The sequence below is a fragment of the Scophthalmus maximus genome, chromosome 21, assembly GCF_022379125.1.
Source record: "Scophthalmus maximus strain ysfricsl-2021 chromosome 21, ASM2237912v1, whole genome shotgun sequence".
In the NCBI taxonomy this organism is placed as follows: domain Eukaryota; kingdom Metazoa; phylum Chordata; class Actinopteri; order Pleuronectiformes; family Scophthalmidae; genus Scophthalmus; species Scophthalmus maximus.
Window position 1 is genome coordinate 12,893,940 of NC_061535.1, and position 13,561 is coordinate 12,907,500.

At 45.8% G+C, this 13,561-nt stretch overlaps 1 protein-coding gene across 2 annotated transcripts in view; it reads left to right on the forward strand.

Moving 5' to 3' along the window:
- Positions 1-13,561, forward strand: part of phex (phosphate regulating endopeptidase homolog, X-linked) — a 14,993-nt gene continuing 1,432 nt past the window's right edge. Inside the window, exons 1-19 of one of the 2 annotated variants that reach the window (XM_035619649.2) lie at positions 1-82; positions 262-425; positions 3,185-3,241; positions 3,325-3,486; positions 3,861-3,944; positions 4,095-4,321; positions 4,511-4,579; positions 5,864-5,980; positions 6,215-6,298; positions 6,860-7,002; positions 7,135-7,228; positions 8,703-8,831; positions 9,400-9,501; positions 10,580-10,657; positions 11,269-11,372; positions 11,802-11,860; positions 12,236-12,290; positions 12,832-12,899; positions 13,390-13,520. In XM_035619649.2, coding sequence (XP_035475542.2) covers positions 302-425; positions 3,185-3,241; positions 3,325-3,486; positions 3,861-3,944; positions 4,095-4,321; positions 4,511-4,579; positions 5,864-5,980; positions 6,215-6,298; positions 6,860-7,002; positions 7,135-7,228; positions 8,703-8,831; positions 9,400-9,501; positions 10,580-10,657; positions 11,269-11,372; positions 11,802-11,860; positions 12,236-12,290; positions 12,832-12,899; positions 13,390-13,520 — 1,887 coding nt within the window. In that variant the 5' untranslated portion in view covers positions 1-82; positions 262-301. Of the gene's footprint in view, positions 426-3,184; positions 3,242-3,324; positions 3,487-3,860; positions 3,945-4,094; positions 4,322-4,510; positions 4,580-5,863; positions 5,981-6,214; positions 6,299-6,859; positions 7,003-7,134; positions 7,229-8,702; positions 8,832-9,399; positions 9,502-10,579; positions 10,658-11,268; positions 11,373-11,801; positions 11,861-12,235; positions 12,291-12,831; positions 12,900-13,389; positions 13,521-13,561 lie in introns of both variants that reach the window. The other variant, XM_047329958.1, reaches the window with a different exon arrangement.

Consider the following 13,561-nt stretch of genomic DNA (forward strand, 5'->3'; position numbering starts at 1 on the left):
CAGTCTGAAAAGCTGTGGTGAAGTTACACTAGTGCATATAGACGGACAGCAGCAGACAGAGAAAGAGAGACATGTTGGGAAAGTGAATTTTCTTTTTTAAATTCAGGAATATGTTGTGGAAAACTTTCTGGATTTAATTTTGTCTGTAGTTCTATTTATTTTTTAATTTAAGATTTCTCTACGTTGGTAGCTTTCTGTTTTTTTTGTACTGCTTCTCCACTTGAGAGAGCATTTTTTTTAAAGTGTGTGTGTGTGTGTCAGTGTGTTTGTGTGTTTGTGTGTGTGTCTGACATAGTAAGTCATGGAGCTGGAGCATTTAGGCGGCGGTGGGGTCAAACCCGAGAGGGGCAACACTCGCCTGTACAAGATCGCACTGGCCATGTGTGTGTTTCTCTGTGCCATTCTGCTGCTTGCACTCATACTGGGTAAGTCCACACACACACACACACACACACACCCACACACACACAAACATTTCTCCCTGCATTATAATTTGCGAGGAATTCCGCGGAGACGTATATTGTACACTACACGCGCGCTCGCTGTAGGTCACACACAACGGGGGGCACGCTGGGTCGGGAGCAAAGGTCTCTGTGGAGGGCTTCGCGGGCAACTCGCGTCAGACTATTTTTGGTTCATATAAGGTTTCGTGTACGCCCGCGGCGCACATGCACGGAACCTCAAGAGTCTCCACAATGCACCGTGGGAGTCTGGAGTGGACGCTGGGAAACGAGGGACAAGAATGTGTGTGTTGACACTTTGTGGCCATTGTTTCCTGCAGAATGTGAAATTAATAAGCATGGACTTTGTGGGGCAGAGCCGTGGTGTGTGTGTGTGTGTGTGTGTGTGTGTGTGTGTGTGTGTGTGTGTGTGTGTGTGTGTGTGTGTGTGTGTGTGTGTGTGTGTGTGTGTGTGTGTGTGTGTGTGTGTGTGTGTGTGTGTGTGTGTGTGTGTGTGTGTGTGTGTGTGTGTGTGTGTGTGGGTGTGTGTGTGGGTGGGTGGGTGGGTGGGTGGGTGGGTGGGTGGGTGTGTGCGCGCATCTTATAAGGGGCAGTGCACTTTAATGAACACTGGCACTTTCGAGAATATGAATATAGATTTGTCAGGGAGAATCGCCAGCAATTTGCACCAGTAGTCCTGTGACAAAAACTAAAACAGAAGAGTTTCTGTTAAAATAAAGTGTTGCAACACTTTGACCCGATGAACTTCGGAAAGTTATTTGTGCAGCGCATGTCAACAACGGCTTTACACAAGCTGTACAAGACACACAATATGAAACGGAGGAGGAATACGATCGAATTGATCTTCTAATGAAACTTTCTTCTTTCTGGATTATTTGGTGCTGTCAAAAAAAAGAGAAGAAGCTCTTTTAGTTGCGGCGGTTTGATTTTGCCGCCCACGCTGGCTCTGACAACTTCTCTGCCTTTCGGTCTTTTTAGGTCAATGAACTGGATCGTGAAATGAAGAGCAGGATTTTAAATATACAACACAACCGCTTAAAACACCACATTTACCAAAGATGGTGTTTTTTAAGAGCGGGATACAGCTGAGGCTGGTACGTCAGTGTAACTTTTTGAGCTTTCTTTTGAAAGTTCAAGTTAAATTTGGATCCAAAACAAATGGGCAGGTGGCTAAAAATGTCAACTGGCTCCGTTTGTATATGTCACATATACAGTTCTTCGCTCAAAGACTGGAAACTGGGGGGGAAAACGTCAGCCGGCCTCGGTCCGAAAGTTTAAAAGCCTGTGTGTGGTTCAAACCAGCTGTTCTATAAATATAACGTGTTGTTAATGAGCTGTAGAGGAGTCGCTGGGAGGCAGAGAAAAACCATCTCTATGGCTCACGGCTTCATATTTAAACGTACAGGCTCAGCGGTGCCGCCGCTTCCGTCGTGCGCGGTTGTGAGGATGGTGGTGGGCTGGGAGGGGTACCGTACACACTGTGTGTGTGTGTGTGTGTGTGTGTGTGTGTGTGTGTGTGTGTGTGTGTGTGTGTGTGTGTGTGTGTGTGTGTGTGTGTGTGTGTGTGTGTGTGTGTGTGTGTGTGTGTGTGTGTGTGTGTGTGTGTGTGTGAGTGTGAGAGAGTTTTTTCATTATTGAGGGAAACTAACATTCTTGTGGCGGCATTGAAGTGTAATTATGTTATGTGCCCTATGAATGTGGCACCACACACACACACACACACACACACACACACACACACACACACACACACACACACTCACTCCTTAATGGAAAGCCTCCAAGTCAACCGTGCGAATGACCACACACAGGAATGCCAAGTGGTTTGCTCTGATTTTATTTCTGTCAGATGTGTGTTTGTGAACGTGTTTGTGTCAGCGGCCTGCTCAGTATCTCAGTAATGAACACGAGGCATCAGCTGTGACACTGGAGCCTCGTGTGTGTGTGTGTGTGTGTGTGTGTGTGTGTGTGTGTGTGTGTGTGTGTGTGTGTGTGTGTGTGTGTGTGTGTGTGTGTGTGTGTGTGTGTGTGTGTGTGTGTGTGTGTGTGTGTGTGTGTGTGTGTGTGTGTGTGTGTGTGTGTGTGTGGAGGTGCATTTTTACTACAAGTGGGCACGACATGAGGCAAACCGCCCGCAAGCAGCTCCAACAAGACAAAACCTAAAACCGGTCGACCTCGGAGGTCAGACGTCGCGGCGCAGCTCGCCATGTGTATCTGAAGGAGAGGTCAGAGGGGGAGGGGGGGGGGGTCGTTGAGATTGTTCCAGGCCAAGTTGGTCGTGCAGGGTTGAAGTCGTGAGTGAGTGTGTGTGTGTGTGCGCGTGCATTTTTACTACAAGTGGGCACAACATGAAGAAAACCGCCCGCAAGCAGCTCCAACAAGACAGAACCTAAAACCGGTCGACCTCGGAGGTCGGGCTCCGTAACGCTCCACTCACTCGCTCACGCTGGGGGATTTGCCTCTTTCCCCCTAAATCCCTTCGCCACAACTCACAGTAACTGCTGGTGTCTGCCGAGAGGTTAGCGAGCGGCAGGGCTTCGTTCACCTTCGGGAGTGAGTGGGGGGGGGGGGCGAACCTGTGATTACTAATGCGACATGCGGCATGAACAATGGGAAGCTTATTCCGTCTGGCTTTGGTGGAAGTGTGCGTGAGTGACAGTCGAAGCGAAACTCTTTCTCTCTCTTCACATTTGAATTCAAACTCTTTTACTTCTCCCCCTCAGTCTCTCAAAAGTCCAGGCCGGAGGAGTTCTGTGTGACCCCAGAATGTATTGAAGCAGGTAAACCTACTGTACGTTTAATAAAAAGATATAACTCTGAGCTTCCTTCATTATTCGTAATTCGTCTCTTCCCCCTCCTGTAGCCGGGTCTATCTTAAGTAAACTGGATCGGTCCGTTAACCCCTGTGAGGACTTCTACAGTTTCTCGTGCGGAGGTTGGCTGAAGGAGAACCCCATCCCCGAGGACTCCTCCTCGTACGGCATCTACCCGTGGCTCCGGCAGCATGTCGACGTCCAGCTCAAAGGTTTGCTGCACATGCGTTTCCGTGAATCTCCCCAACAACCGCCGAGTTGTCTCAGCACCTACGGTAGATTCGCCTCAATGGACTCCCACTAGTCCCTCACAGGGCCGTAAAGGAGATCCACCGGGATACACGCGAAGGGAAACTGACAATGGATGAGCTCAGTATGAACTTCGATGGAAGGCCTTATCAGGTCCATACGCACAGAAAAGACTACCGGAGTCATGAGCCAATTTCAACCGGAATCTCGGGCATTTTGAATCGAACGTGACGTTTCTTGTGCAATTTTCACGCGTTGGATCTTAACGAACTCCTCCTACAGATTTCGTCGACGGCTGCAACTGTCCGTTATGACCCAAACTGTTGTTTCCTCTCAGAGTTGCTGGAAGCTCCGTCAGGCCCTGATGAACTGGAGGCCGTGACCAAAGCCAAGATCCTCTACCGCTCCTGTATGAATGAGAGTGAGTCTGACACCCGGGGGGGGCATTCCATTGATTTCCATCCGATGACTGTACCGTAATCAATCAGTCAAGTACTTTAGAATTCAAAAAAACAAATGCTGATCCAATCTTTATGCCTGCTTCTGTTTTTTTTTTGTTTTTTTTGCCAAGCCATGCTGGAGAAGCTCGACACCAAGCCGATGCTGAGGACGCTGAGGCAGCCCGAGTTCCGGTGGCCCGTGGTCGGGGACGGGCTCGGCGGCGAGTACGAGTGGTCGCCGGCTCAGTGGAGTCTCCTGAAGACGGTGGCGGAGATGAGGAACCAGCACAGCAAGAGCGTCCTGATCCGCCTGTACGTCTCCCCCGACGACAAGAACTCCTCGCAGTACGTCCTCAAGGTGAGGATGGCCACACTTCACTCTTTAATCATTCTTTATGCGTTATATTTCAGATTTCTTTTTATTTTTTTCAAAGATTAGGGCTGCAACTGGATGCAAACTCGATTCTAAGCTTTCGTCACCTGCTCCCTAACATGTTCCGGATCAATGTAACGTCACAATAACCCCGTGCTCCCTGTCTGCGCGCAGCTCGACCAGGCGTCCTTGTCTCTGCCCTCCAGGGAGGACTACATCACCAACACTTCCTCTGCGCAGACGGTGAGTTTGTCTGCTTCGCCCTTCACCGCCGGCGCCCGTGTCCGTCTGGCCGCGGCGGCTGATTCCTCGCTGTGATGAAATTGCAGCAGAAGAGAATTTCAGCCATTGAAAATAACGAGTGGCTGATTATGGGCTTTCGCTTCTACCAGAGCGAGAGCTTCTTTTTCCAGACTCGACATTTTCAAATGCTGGACATTCATAAAAGGCAGTGTGTTGAATGGCTGTCTCACCAGGCCTGACTAAGTTTACCCAGCTGAAGAAGAAAGAAAAAAAGGCCCTCGCTATCTTGCCATTAGTTCACTGTTCCTATCAGTGTTGCCGTCTCTACTGTACAGGACATACAGTGCCACACTGTGTAAACAAGAGTCTACATCAGGTCACGAGAAGAAGTTCTACAACGTCAGAAGACAGGACTATCAACAAGTTCTATTATTTAATTTGCTTTAAAAAAAAAAAATCTGTATACAACTTTTTTTTTTTTTGTCGCATTTTACGATGGTGATGTTTTGTATTGTTTTCAGTGTCTGAAGTGTAATAATCATGTGAGGGAAAAGTAATATTTAATCAATATTACACAATACAATTCAAGGAGAAACACTTTCATCACGCTTGGATCATACTTTGTAATCTCTATTTCCTTTTCATTCCATTCTTTTTGTGGAAATTTTGAATGTGTTTTCATAATGGGATTTATTGGTACGACTTTCTGACGAGGCATCATTCGTGAAGGTGATACTTTTCTTTAATACGTTGTTTGAATAATCACTCTCCCTTGGTCGTGTTTCTGCCACAGACTTATCAGTTACCAATGTTGGTAAACCATCATCAAGTTTTTCGATGTTGATAAGTTGTCAGGTTTACACTTATTAATCTGAGTATGACATTTTTAGAGGGTCTTGAGTTTTTTTCCAATTTCTATTTGCCATTAGACAGGTTGATTACCAGCGACGTTAATTGTTAATAGATCATAAACGTTGTTGTTTCCACAGTCCATCAAGTCTGCAGTTGTGATCAATTCATTAGTGGATTTTGGTCCTTTTCTACTGCTGTGTACCTGTCTCTTAAAAATGTGTTCATGAGAAACATTAGTACTAATAAAAAAATTCCACTTCCTGATACAGGAGTACAGAAGAGTCTGAGTGTAGATGTGAGCCCTCGACGTCTGATGGCATCTGATGCTCAGTCGTGGTAGTGACAGTGATGAATTTATGACATTAATGAATAAGAGAATAAACATCTCAATGCCTCGTTTTCTTCTTCTTCTCTCTCTCTCTCTCTCTTTAGTACCGCGCGGCCCTGCTCAGCTTGATGGTGGACACCGCCGTCATGCTGGGCGCTCCGGAGGCGGCGGCGCTGACCCAGATGGAGGAGGCCCTCGCCTTCGAGACCAAACTGGCCCATGTAAAGACGCCACGTCAGATGAATACACGTCTCACTCAGTGTACATGGGCATGGTCCGGTCGGCCCTTCCGAGGCCCTGGAGCTCATTAGGAAAGCCCCGATAGTATCAAGCGCGGAAATGTGCCGTTGTGATTCATCAGCGCCACGAACGTGATGAAGTGGAGGGGAATTATTATGTGTGAATGTTGACTCATCGGTCACGTCAGGGTAACATTTTGCTTATCGCGTCCACAGATCCTGATTCCCTACGAGAACCGCACCAGTGAGAACATGTACAACCGATACTCGCTGTCTCGCCTGCAGCGCTCCATTCCACAGGTGGGTGGAAAAAACATCAACAACAGAAGTACACAAACCAAAAATAGAATTAAACTGAAGACAGTATTTTCCGGGGAATTTGAATGTCTCTGATAGCTTTTGGTCTACTTCGGTCTTGGACCGGGGACTGTATTTGAAAATTGACCTAGTCACAGAGCCCGAATAAACTAAAGCTGGAGACTGTGTTCTCTGGAATCACCAGCAGGGGGCGACTCACTGGTTGCAAAAAGAAGTTAGTTTCAAAATGGCAGCTCACAACGGGTGACTAAAAAACCAACATGGATAAAAAAAAAAAAAAGTTGTACTGTTATAGAAGTGAAGTCTGAACGTGAGGAACAAAACAGAATAAGACACTCCTTGAATAATAAACTGATATGAAAAGATTCGACTATCATATTCATCGAGTGATATCCATGAACAAAAGACAGGAAGGTTCTGTCCAGATAGATTGCAAAATAATTGTGCTGAATTGCCTTTGTTGAGCGTTTAATCCATCGGGTTGCGTAAGCGGCCGTTGACCCCCCGTCGCCTGTCTCTCCTTGTTTTTTCCCGTGTCCGTAGTTCAACTGGCTGGGTTTCGTCAAAGCTGTGGTGGAGTCCAAGAGCGACCCGGCCCGGTCCATCTCCCCGTCGGAGACCGTCATCGTCCGAGCGCCGCAGTACTTCAAGGAACTAGTCAAGCTCATTAACGCCACAGATCCCAGGTACACACACTTACACACACACACACACTCTGGGGCTCGGGGGGGGCTCCCGCCTCTCATTAAAAGTGTATTACGGCGCATAATGAGATTTTTTCGCGTAGGCTTTTAATTAATTGTCCTCTCTCGCCTCAGGACCGTGGCGAACTATGTACAGTGGAGGACGGTTTTCTCCAGGATCACCACCCTGAGCCGCCGTTTCCTCTACAGATACCTCGACTACGCTCGGGTGGGTACACGGAGCACATAACAAGAAAAGCCTTTACATAAGCCTCAGAATTATATGATCAGCTATGCGTTGGAAACCCCGTCAAGCACAGTATCGGTGTTGTTTTTCTTATTTCATGGCGAGTTTACATCTCGCGGATCCTCGGTTTACGGCTGTTTACGCTGCGTGTCTGGAACATGTTTGGCCGTGAGACACTTTCATGCTATGCAGCGTTACTGCAAATAGAAAGAACTCTGGCTGATCAGGGTTAAGATATACTGACTGTACATTTCTTGTTTAATGTAACTGTAATGTATGACTTGCCTATGAGCTTGATCAAACTGTAATTCTGAGCGTAACTTTAAAGCTGTGCTCCAATTCCACATTATACACTTACTGTACACAGACATACTTAAAATCATATACACATGCTGTTTTTCTTAATAGTATACATATGGAATCCATGTACTTGTATTCAGAGCTGTAGCCACAATTGAATTTGGTGTTAAACAACCGGAGGGAGTTTGGTACAGGATGATATTCAGAAGACCTAACATATTTCAGTTTTATAATATTTTGGCAAACAAATACATAAATTGCTAAATGATTCAGTATTTTTCCGACCAGATTTTCCTTACTGGGCTTTTAAACAGCACTGAAGTGAAGATTATGATGAGAATAATTTAGATAATGTCTGTTTTTATTGGCGTCCGGTCAAAAACATACTTTCAGAGAAGGGAGCACTTTTTTGCTTCTGTGCTGCCTTGTGCTTATCGCAAATTAATAAATCAATGTTTATTTACAGAAGCATATTTCACAGTGTTAAACAAAAGGCTCCACGATTCAAGGAAAAAAGAAAGATAAGGACCCTTTGAATTAGTTATTAGTTATTTTGTTCAAGAATAGGAGAGGGGACTTAAATAGGTATAGATGATGAATAGGCTTTTAGATGGGCTATGAAATATTCAGTGGGACCTCATTCATATACCGTCACGTTTTCCAGAGTGGACGAAACCTGCTTCGAAATAGAATTCAGTTAAACAGCGATCCTTGCCAGTAGGAATTATGTTCATATATGTTTAACTGGGAAGAGCATTCAATATCAAATTAAATCTAATCTATTTCTAATTGAGGAAAACCTTAAAACTGAGAATCTTGTGTTGAGTCTCAAAATTTCTTATCAGACCTTGTTTTTAGCTCTCAAAATTGGCATGACAGTTATTAAAGAGCCGGTAAAGTTATGTTTCTTTGTGAGACCACAGACGGAGCTCCGGGTGAATTTTATATAAATCCTTAATACGAACTTTACAGTTCCCAACCTTTGGTTTTCGTTTGAAATGTGTCAAACACGAATCTGCTCCCGCCTGAGGTGACCTACCGTCAGATGCCGACACGACCTTTGAGACGCTGTGCTTGAACAAAACGAAAAGTCCGACGTGGTCGTAATGTCACCTCACCGTCGCGTCTCTCGCCCCCTCTCCCCACCCCCCACCAGGTAACCACGGGAACCACCTCCCTCAGCCCGCGCTGGGATAAGTGTGTGAACTACGTGGAGAACTCGCTTGTTTATGCCACCGGGCGCCTTTTCGTCAACACACACTTCCAGGAAGACAAGAAACACATGGTGCGTGTATGTTGTTACGCGTGCGTGTGTGTGTGTGTGTGTGTGTGTGTGTTCCCGACGTGACATCATGTCTCAAATGTTAAGTGTGTTAACAGATGTGTGTGTTGTGGATGATGCTACTTAACGTTGTGTCATCTGCGTCAGTGTGTGTGTGTGTGTGTGTGTGTGTGTGTGTGTGTGTGTGTGTGTGTGTGTGTGTGTGTGTGTGTGTGTGTGTGTGTGTGTGTGTGTGTGTGTGTGTGTGTGTGTGTGTGTGTGTGTGGCAATGACACGGAGTACTTTATGTTTCGTAAACGGTCCAATGGTGTATAAATACACACACTTGTACTTCCGTCTTTGTGAGGACTTGCCCCAAAGTGAGCTCCGACCTAAACGTCCTCGCTGTCCGAGAAGGTCGTCACCCCCAAGGTGGACGAGTCAAAATCCGTCCTCACAAAGACACGCGTACAAGTACAAGTGGACCCATGAGTGTCCGTTTTCTTTTCACGTGCGTTTCCCGGACGTCCTCTCTGTTTGAACCCTCTCTCGTCTCTTGTGCCGCGCATTGATTGGTTTTCTCGCGTCCCAGATGGAGGAGCTGATCGAGGCCGTTCGCTGGGCGTTCATCGACATACTGGAGAAGGAGAACGACTGGATGGACCAGCCGACGAAGAAGAGGGCAGTGGAAAAGGCAAGAGAAAGAGCCGTGAACTGAGCATTAAGTATTTTGTACCACTTGGGGGCAGCTGTGCTTTGGTTTTCCACCAAGGAAAATATCCTGGATCTTTTTCATATGAGAAAAAAAGGGAAAAAGAGCAATTAGACTGTGCTGTGCATATCTGTTTGATGTTCAATCCTTGCATCTTTTTTAGAACGACATTAACTGGAAATGAAAAATAAGACTGAATCATAATTTTCCTAGAGTAATGCCGAGACGGTGGAAGTGTACCCCTGCAAAAAAGACTGGGAAGGCTGCGTGTGTGTTGCCTGGGAGGCAAAGCGCGGGGGCACAACGATCTGTGGAGCGGTAGTAATTGAAGTTGTACCAACTTTTCTCTCGTGTGCCTCGCGGGAGATTGTGAGGTGAAAATCAAGCTGGAGGAAACAAATGAAAACCAAAGCAGTGAGCTGAACGATGCCAAAGAGCTGCACGGAGTTTTGTTCAAATGAATCTCCGCGGGTCTCGTTTTTCACATTATTTAGTTTTTTTTAATATGAAATTATGGTTAATGCAGCTTTAAACCTGAATATCGTCCCCGTGTCTGTGGATTCTGCCCCATCTCGTCATCTCTGACAGTTGATACATCAATCATTTGGTTTATTACGAATACAAATACTTTGTCCGGCTATAAATTGTAGTTAAGTGTGTTTTTTTAGCAAAACGATTCTCTGGTTCCTTCCCTTTCTTCTTGTCTCAGGTTACAGTAAAACAAGGCCATCTTTCTCCCTTTGTCGTTATTTCCTTGTGACTATTACAAGCGTGTTAGACTCTCCCATCTCATCAAGGACCATATAAAACTCCTACATCAGTGTGTTTTATTGTCAGGATTGGCTCAACAGGTTAATACCATAAAAAGCCGTTGCAAGGACTGTGGGACTCTTTCCCCTCCTTTGTCCTCACAGCCCCATTTTTTTATGGCTCGCAATAGAATTTTAATCTCTCTGTCTTTTGCCTCGCGGACGGTCGCTCTGTATGAGCGACTGTCGGATTTATTTATCGTTATGTAAAGTGTCAGTAAACGCTCCGTCTGCTGTCGCCGTCTCTCCAGGCTCACGCCGTCCTGGCGAAGGTCGGCTACCCCGAGTTCATCCTGAACGACACCTACCTCAGTGAAGATCTGAAGGAGGTTAGTATGGCATCCGGTGATCATCCATCCATCCATCGTCTACCGCTTTATCCATTCGAGGGTCGCGGGGGGCTAGAGCCAATCCCAGCTGACATTGGGCGAGGTCGCCAGCCAATCACAGGGCCACATACAGAGACGGACCAATCACCTACGGTCAATTTAGAGTCTCCAATTAACCTAACCCCATTCTGCATGTCTCTGGACTGTGGGAGGAAGCCGGAGAACCCGGAGAGAACCCACGCACACACGGGGAGAACATGCAAACTCCACGCATAGAGGCCCCGGTTGGTTTGAACCGGGACTCGAACCCAGAACCTTCTTGCCGCGAGGCGAAAGCGCTGACCGCTACGCCACCGTGCAGCCTGAGCTCATCTTATCACCCGCAAATCTTTATTTTTTTGTCTGCGATGAAGCAGTTTATGAGAAGAAAATAAGCGGGGTTTTTTCAAATCTTGACAGTCAAGAGGAACTGAAGGGGCAAGCTGCTGAATCAGAATGTCTTCATCAGATTAAATATTTACTCAGCCAAGTTTATGTCTGGGGTTAGGTTTTTTTTCCTCCGCCAATTGCGGGGTCCAACAGTTTACAGCCGCATGTGGTGTTTGTTCCAGCTCGAGTTCAGTAAGATGGACTACTACGGCAATGTGATGCAGACGCTGAAGTTCATTGCCCAGTCGGACGTCGCCTGGCTTCGAAGGAGCGTGCCGCGCACGGAGTGAGTACGGGACTGGCCTGTGCATGGGGTTTCCCTTCACCCTCCTGTTCAATAAGAAAATGAAATAAAAAAAGTAATTATCAATTAAGGCAAAAAAAACCTAAAAAAAAAGAGCTTGCAATGGAAACAGACTGTGACAAACATGAATTATGTGATGTGAATGTTGACGCTTCCGCTGCAGAGACAAAAAAAATAGATGAAAACAGATTAACTCCCCCTTAATTAATACATGAAAGAAAGAGAAATGTCCAAATGTGTTTTTTCCCCATCCGAGGCTTTTGACTTCGTCTCCAGCGACCTGCCGCCGGCTGTTTGATCTCGGCGAAACCAACTTCCAGTATTTTCCGCTCAACAGTCGCGGAAGGACAAAATACACATTCACCCATTTGAACGTGTGCTCGTAATGTGTGTACCTATTCTGTGTTTCAGGTGGTTTACCAACCCGACAACCGTGAACGCCTTCTACAGTTCCTCCACCAATCAAATCAGTAAGATTGATCAGTGACTCACCAACACTTGGCATCGTTTTCCATTTAATTATGCCGGAGCGTAGTCCAGACAGAAGGAAGCTGCACCTTAATGTCCTTTCAATGAGTAAATATTCCACTTCCCCAAATAACTGGGAATATACTTTGAGAATAAAACTGGCAGAATATATTCATTATAGTAGTTTTGCTCCCTCTCAGGAAAATGACACATTTTAATAACCTACTATTTCGTCTCACAGGCTGAAATGGAAGGAGGGGGGAAAAAAAAAAACCCCTATGTAAAGTGACCTGGCCTTCTGCAGTGAATGAATCCCGTCTGGACAGAGAGCTGTAGACACACACTCAAACTAAAGCTATTCTGATCCTCTCATTTAGGATTCCCTGCCGGAGAGCTGCAGAAACCCTTCTTCTGGGGGAGAGAGTATCCGAGGTGAGATTAAGGAAATGTGACACGCGCCGTTAACCGACCAAAGAAATGCCACCTCACGCTTTACACGGGAGCAGTGTGGAGCCCTGAATTAATTACAGGCCTTCTCCGACATGAGCCCGGGCTACGTAGAGGAACTGAAGTGGTGCGAGGCCTGAGGACGAGCGGGGGTTATTTTACAGGTCGTGACATTACATATGGACACTATGAATGGGTTCCTTTCACAATAAGTTTCATTTGACATGGACTTTAGATCAGAGCTCTGTGGAATGTTTAGTATAAATTTGACGTTTGTAGATGATATTGTCCTTAATATTTCACTTTATCGTGACAGATTCGAATCTGGAGTATTCCGATTTGTGAAATTCATAATGATGTCGCTGTTCAAATACCAAAGTTGTTGCTACTGCTGTGATGTCATTGAGAATGAACTCTTCATCGCTGCGCTCAACCAGGAAGTGACACCTTTTTTGTGCATCTTTAAAACTCATTTTCACTCAGACTAGGAGCCACCTGACTAAACCTCATCCCCGTCTGTTTCCAGGTCTTTAAGTTACGGCGCCATCGGGGTGATAGTCGGACACGAATTGACACACGGCTTTGACAACAACGGTAAACACGCACAACCTCAGAAGAACACCCCTAATAATATGAGATCATTTGTCACTGTCTGATAAAGTTTATAAGGGACTCATAAGCTGTGATCAGGGATAAAAATTTGGCCTGAAACGATCCCAAAAGGCTTTCAGGCACCTTCGATTAATAAGTATCGCCCTTAATAAATCTGAGTTCATGCATAATATTGTCAACCGAGGCAATTTTTCATGTGCTGCAGCCTGGCGTTCCTTCCAGCTGATTCCATATAAGATACTCACTCAGCAAATTATGAAATTATAATTATATTTAAGTGATGTGGCTTATTAACAAATGACTCCTTTATTCATAACTTACCCACATGCATAACTGACAACTTAATGACGTCATCAATTCAATAACTATATTCCAAAATTTGGCAACCCAAATGGTACCCAGTGGTACAGATAGTTACAATATAGTCTCCGCTAGATTATTCAATTTGTTTGTGTGATGCTTTTCTCGACAGGACGTAAGTATGACAAAAATGGAAACCTTGACCAGTGGTGGAGCAACTCGTCCATAACGGCCTTCAATGAGAAGACCCAGTGTATGATAGACCAGTACAACGACTACCACTGGGAGGAGGCGGGCCTGAACGTAGGAAAAACACTAAGTTTCAATTCCACAGAATTTATGAA